The following is a 6,332-nucleotide window of genomic DNA, read 5'->3' as shown; positions in this document are numbered from 1 at the left end:
AAATCAGTCACAAGTTTCTAATTTTATTTTAACAATCTTGCTTTTTAAAAAATACAAGTTCTGATTAATGCCAGGGGGATGCCAAGTGTCCATCAGCCACAGGCCTTATCTCTCACTTCCATTTCCCCTCCTGGGAGTAGTCATCTCTTTTGTCAGGATAGCAAACAAAGAGCAGTAAAATGCTAAATAACTGAGTTGGGTAACAGGATCCAAAGGGACCTGTGTCTTAGTATGGCACAAATTTGTTCAGCAAAGTGTTACTGACCTGGACCAGTAATTAATGTTGGCACAATGTACAGGAGTTGTGCAAGGTGCATCAGGAGAGGTACTGTTTGCACTTCCGTGGTGCCACCAGCTCTCTGCTGCAAACAAAGGTTTAAGGAAGCAAGAGCTCAGTTACCAAAGAGGAGGGGATTCAAGAGGAGGAGCAGGTTTATAAACAAGACATTGAAGATCTTTAAATGTTTTTTCATAGTAGGTAATTGCAGGAGCAGCAGAGCTGCAAGGGGGCTTCAGTATAGGCAACTACAAGAGTTTTAACACTCTCAAACAGCACAATTCCTAACAACCTAGAAACCATGGCACCACAAAGAACAACTTTTCCTACAAAGGAATTCTATGCAACACAAGTGTCATTTTGCAGGGTCGTGCGTCCCAGGCAACCTTTTCATCCATGGAAAAATCTGAACTGTGAGTTCACTGCCAATGGGTTAAAAATGCCATGGCCAGATAAATTTCAAATATGCCATTTTTCTCAAGAACGTCCTAACTGGAAAAAGGCACTCACTTTTGAAACAGCAACTTTGTTATGGGCTATGGAGGGGTACTGAAGACTCATTAATAATTGTGCTGTGATTCTTCTGATGTCTCAACTATGCTCATGCTTCAGTGTATTAGGGGTTAGCACTTGGTGCTTTTGGGAACTTGGCCATAGGAGCAGCCAAACGTAGTCGGTGATGAAAAGCTTTTGTTTTGCAAAGTTGGTTGGGGATTTATTTTTTTTCCTTTCAGCTGTTTGACTGAAGAATGGAGTAGTCCTAGGTTCAGGTATCACCTTATTGTCTCTTGAATAATTATTTCTGAGCTTCTACTACTAAAAAGGAAGGTGCAAGGAAACAAATATCTGTACAAGCAGAATATGCCTGTAATTACACCTCCTTTGGCCAGGAACTTAGCATCCCCTCAACACATGTCACATCACATAGGAAAAGTTCACAGTACCAAGTTTTACAATCACAGTCACTCACAGCACCAAGATTGTCCAGACAAGAAGAAGTTACCGAAGAGAAAGGCCACTGGCCAAAATTCACACAACTGCCCACGAAAGGGCTCAGGTTAAAAATAAAGCACTGGTGGGAAAGTTAAGCCTAGCTTTTGCCTGCTCTCCATTTGGCACGAGGAGAGCAGCGAGTCACCCATCCTAGCTGCACTTCTGAACAGAACAGCACTATTGACCCATCTTTTGCAGGGGCTCTTCCAGCCCCTCAAAGCCCATCAGCCACCGAGAGCTGGGGCAGAGGAGCCCCATGGCAGCCCCACCTCTGCCTCTGGAGCTGGAATTACCAGACTGTAAACATTTTGTTGTAGCAGTCCACCGGAGCAGGCAGTTGATCCCACTCTGTGACAAGGAAGGTGGGACAGAGGCTCTGAAGCCCAAGCCCTGAAAGAAAGAATAAATGTGTGTGCGGAAGAAGCCTGGGCTGCACCTGCAGTCCTGCTGTGGGTAGCAGTTGGTTGTGCTTTATTTCCCCTTCCCATCAGGACAGCTTGAAAAAAAAGAAAAATAAAAAAACAAAACTTGCAACAGGAAACTTGTTTTTCACAATTATTGCAGCCTTGCCCAGATAACAAAAGATAAGCCTGGGAGGGGCAAAGTCCTTCCTCCAGACGTGGTCTGTGTGCTCCTCCTTCCACGGGCTGGTTTCAGGAGCAGCGGCAGCCAGGCAGAAGAGCAGGCCTTAACCCCACCCAACATTCATGGAGCTTCAAACCAAAGAAAACTGTGTTCCTATGAGAGCCTACTAACAACTTTTCCCCACCTACCCTAAATCACATGCACACAGAGGACAGGATGCTGATCCATGGGCTTTCACCAAAGCTCGAGAGCCCCTGTGGCCCGAGGGCTCCTGCAGCACTTTGCTTTTTCTGTGCTGAAATGTTTGGTTCACTGAGCATGGAGCCCACCCCGAGCAGTGCCAGCGTGCTCTGCTCTGCTCTTGGAGAGGGGGCACTCTGCAGGCTCAGCCCCATCTCTGCTCTCTCCAGCAGGCATGGAAGGGGGCCAGAGGAAATTTTCCAGCCTTTCTGGCTGTGGAAAGGAAGACCCTATGCTCCGTGTAAAAGAAAACCAACGCTGATCCCGTAAACATGCATATTCACAGAGAAATGAGAGCCCCAGCACGTGGGGATGCCAGCAGGAGGCTGCTGTAAACCCTGTTCTCACCAGAAATAAATGTCTTGGTGGGTATGAAATGGGGCCTAAGCCCTGGTTTGTGTCCATGCTGGACTGGTTTCTTTAGCGTGTGAAGTCAATGCAAGATGCAAAAGGTTGAAGCACAGAGGTAGACATTTTGGCTAGGAGAAGGTGGCTCATGGGCTGAAGTGACCGAGTGGCCAGCGTGCTTCCAGAGGTTCCTTAGCTGTACACAAAGGCCTGGGAAACACAGGCAGCAGCTTTGCAGGACCGAGGGAAACCAAAGCGTGCTTCCTTCTGTCCTTCCCATACCTGGAGGCAACATCTGCTGGTCAGGCCCCTCTTGCATCTCGTTATTGTGGTCAGCAGGAGTTCTTAAAGGAGGGGACAAATGCACTGGTCCCTGTTGAGGATGAAAAGGAAAAAACTAAACCTTTTCGGTGACAAAGCAACACAATGTCCTGGAAGGGGGGGGAAGAGTGGGACCCTCCAGACAGTGGAGATGCAGAAGCACTGGAAGAAGTCTTGTCATGAAGGACAGGTGCGTTTTTCGGGGACAAGCGTCATCCGTAGGCTCCTGCAGGTAGTCGGGTTTGTGCGGAGCTTCCGCTGCTGGATTTGTCCATGAGGAAGGGAGGAGGGGAACGGGAGTCCGACGGGGAAACCCACGTCCCCTTCCCCTGCTCGGCCACGGCGGAGGGAACCTGAGCAGAACGCAGAGACAGATTCTCTGCCGGGAGCGGGCCCGGGGGCTCAGCCCTGGGCGGTGACCGCCAAGGCGTTCACGTACCCGTGGGGCCCCACGTCCACGTCGGAGAGCCCGTGGGCCAGCGGGGCGGCGGCGGGCGCGGCGGCGGCCGGGCCGTACTTGGCGGGCGGCGGGGCGGCGGCGGGCCGGAGGAGGCAGCAGGTCTCCAGCGCCTCCAGGCCGCGGCAGGTCAGGAAGAAGAGGTTCTTGAGCATGAAGAGGGAGAGCGGCTGCTGGTAGCGCAGGAGCAGGAGGCAGCGCAGCGCCAGCAGCGGCGCGTCCAGCAGCCCGGCGGGCAGCAGGAGGTGCAGGGCGAGGCGGGCGGCGCCGGGCGGGCGGGCGGCGCTCAGCTCGTACAGCCACAGCACCGGCGAGGCCAGGCAGAGGAAGTAGACGGCGATGAGCAGGTAGCGCAGCGGGGCGGGCAGCGGCGCCGGCCGCCCGGGCTGCAGCACCAGCTCCAGCAGGGAGAAGCTGTCGAGCAGGTCGAGGCAGGTGGCGAGGAAGGCGGCGGCGGCGCGGTGCTGCGGCGGCGGCTGCGGCGGCAGGAGCAGCTGCCCGGCGCCCTCGGTGCCGATGGCCCGCAGCAGGCAGTACAGCAGCGGCGCGGACAGCGCCAGGGTGATGCGGAAGCCGGTGGTGCCCAGCGGCAGGCGCAGCTCGATCAGCTCCAGGATGGAGGTGCCCAGGATCAGCGCCGCCTTGGGCGTGAAGGCGATGGAGTAGATGAGCCAGGCGAGGTGCGCGTAGGCGAAGTCGCCGCCGCGGGGGGGGACCCCGGCCCCGCGGCCCCCGGCCCCGCGGCCGCCGGGGGGGCCGTGCAGCAGCAGCGGGTGCGGCGGCGGCGGCCCGGGGGGCGGCGGGGGCCGCTCCCGGCGGCGCGCCCGGCTGTTGCGGCAGAAGAAGATGCCCCAGCCGGCCGCCAGCACCAGGTCGGTGGCGATCCAGCTGCACCAGTACAGGTCGGTGACGGCGATCAGGTAGAGGTCCAGCAGCGCGCCCTGCCCCAGCAGCAGCACCAGGGACAGCGCCTGGAAGCCCCAGCGCCGCCCTCCCCCCGCCCCGCCGGGCCCCAGCAGCGCCCCCGCCGCCGCCCCGCCGCCCCCCGCCCCGCCGCCCGCCGCCGCCGCCCCGTACAGCTCCGCCGCCGTCATGCTGCGGCCCGGGCTCCCGCCGCCGCCGCTGCTGATGCTGCTGCTGCTGCTGGGGAGCGGCGAGGCGGCGGCGGGCAGCGGGGTGGCGGGCGGCGGCACCAGGGGCTTGCTGATGCTGCTGCTGTCCTCCTCCTCTTCCTCCTCCTCCTCCTCCTCTTGCTCGGCGCTGCTGCGGGGGCTGCGAGGGCGGCGGGCCCGCGCCGAGCCCGAGCTCGACCCCGAGCCCCGCCGCCTGCCGCCGCTGCTGGAGCCCCGCTGGAAGAGGGGCTGCCGGTCGGCGGCGTGCGGCGGCAGCGGCGGCGGCGGCGGCGGCGGCGGCGGCTGGAAGGAGCCCGAGGAGGAGGAGACCGAGCGCTGGTTGGAGGCAGCGCGGTGCATGGTCCTCCCCGGCCCCCGAGCCGGCGCGCCGGGCCCGACGGCCTCGCCGCGGCCCCCGGCCCGCCCCCGGCCCGCCCCCCGCAGCGGCCCCGGGCCCGGCGGCGGCGGCGGCAGCGGCGCGGAGAGCCCGAGCGGCGGCGGGGGAGCCCGGGGGCGGCGCCGAGCACAGCCGCAGCAGCTGCCGGAGCCGGGGCGGGCGGCTGGCGGCGGTGGGTGGGCTGCGGCTGGGGCTGGGGGAGAGGCTGCGCGGCCGGGGGAGGGGAGGAGGGGGCGACAACGGGAGGGCGAGGAAGGCGCCCCCGCCCTGTCCCCCGGGATGCTCCCCTGCCACATCCCCGGGACCGTCCTGCCTCCTGCCCCGCAGGAACCCCGCCAGCCGCCCATGGACGTGCCACAGCCCCGCGGCACCCAGCCCTTCACATCGGATGTGCTTCAGCCTTCTCTGGTCTCTCCAGGCTGGGCAAGACAAAGACCAGTTGGCCTGGCACAGAGCCTATTTCACAGAGCGCTCATTTGTGGCTCATCTGTGCTGCTGGACATTCATCTGCCCCTGCATTTGGTCTGGTGTGTTTGTTCATCAAAGTGTCCTTTATCCCATCAGGTTTCTGAGTTGAGCCAATCCATGTGCTGAGGGCCCTGCCCACTTTGCCATGATGGGACAGAGCCTTTGAATTGATATGAACAGCTCTGGAGTTCTTACTTCTACTGAAAGCAACAATTGGGACCTTTATTGACCCACTTTTAATGGCCTTGAATTGAGCTTAATAGCTGGCTGCATCTGTTTATCACCAGCACTAATGGCTTGGCATGTCATGTTCCAAAGTGCCTTAGTGCTCAGCATCACCAGCTCCTCATCTGTACCTGTGCCCACCCATGATGAGCCAGGTGATGCCTGACGATGATGTGCAGCACATCAAATAAACTGTCTCCACAAACATCTGTATTAACTACACTTTGTGATAAAGATCCAAAACAGCTTCACGTTTTCAGCATGTTGCTGAATCAACACATGGCACTGAGCAAATGCTGCTGGTGCTGGGAAAGGACGTCCAGGACAGCAGTGACAACCATCCAATACATGTTATTGCAGGCTCCCTGAGGAGCCCTGCCCCAGGCAATGTCCCTGCTGCTCCTGGCTACAAGGAGAAATCAGTCTGGAGTACAAGGAGAATTCATGCTTAAACTTGAAGCAAAGAGGTAACTGAGTAAGGGAAAAGGAGAACTTGGGGTGGATTGACACAAAGATCTCTTTGGGCAGGCACACAGCAACAATCAGGGGAAGGCTTTCTCTCACTGACTTTGCTGCCCAAGAAAAATCCATGGCCAAAAAATTGCTTAGATTTTTGTCTAAAAAAGTCTACAATTTTTGTACAACCCCACAATGATTTTACTGAAGGTTCTGTACAACCCCACAAAGACTTCACTGTCTACAATTTTTGTACAACCCCACAAACACTCCACTGAAGGCTCTGTGGATGGGCTCTGTTTGATAGGCAGCAGGAGGCTGGGGTCCGTGGCCAGGGAGGATGGTTGCTCTCTCTGGTGCTGTTTCATGTTCCTGGGCAGGTGTTGGGAGTTGCCCAGCTCAGGACAGCTCAGAGTGGTGTGAGTGACCCCAGCTGTGCCTCCTCATGTGGTT

At 58.0% G+C, this 6,332-nt stretch overlaps 1 protein-coding gene across 1 annotated transcript; it reads right to left on the bottom strand.

Annotated features, from left to right (window-relative positions):
- Positions 1-3,166: 3,166 nt before the first annotated feature.
- On the bottom strand, positions 3,167-4,693 carry TMEM121B (transmembrane protein 121B). Its single transcript, XM_058805178.1, has 2 exons — positions 4,517-4,693; positions 3,167-4,201 (listed from the first exon to the last, which is right to left on the bottom strand). The coding sequence occupies exons 1-2, from the start codon at positions 4,691-4,693 to the stop codon at positions 3,167-3,169; spliced, it is 1,212 nt and encodes a 403-aa protein (XP_058661161.1).
- Positions 4,694-6,332: the final 1,639 nt, after the last annotated feature.

Source organism: Ammospiza caudacuta, chromosome 5 (assembly GCF_027887145.1).
Source record: "Ammospiza caudacuta isolate bAmmCau1 chromosome 5, bAmmCau1.pri, whole genome shotgun sequence".
In the NCBI taxonomy this organism is placed as follows: Eukaryota; Metazoa; Chordata; class Aves; order Passeriformes; family Passerellidae; genus Ammospiza; species Ammospiza caudacuta.
Note: the sequence above shows the minus strand (reverse complement) of the source record. Positions and strands in the feature narration are given on the sequence as shown.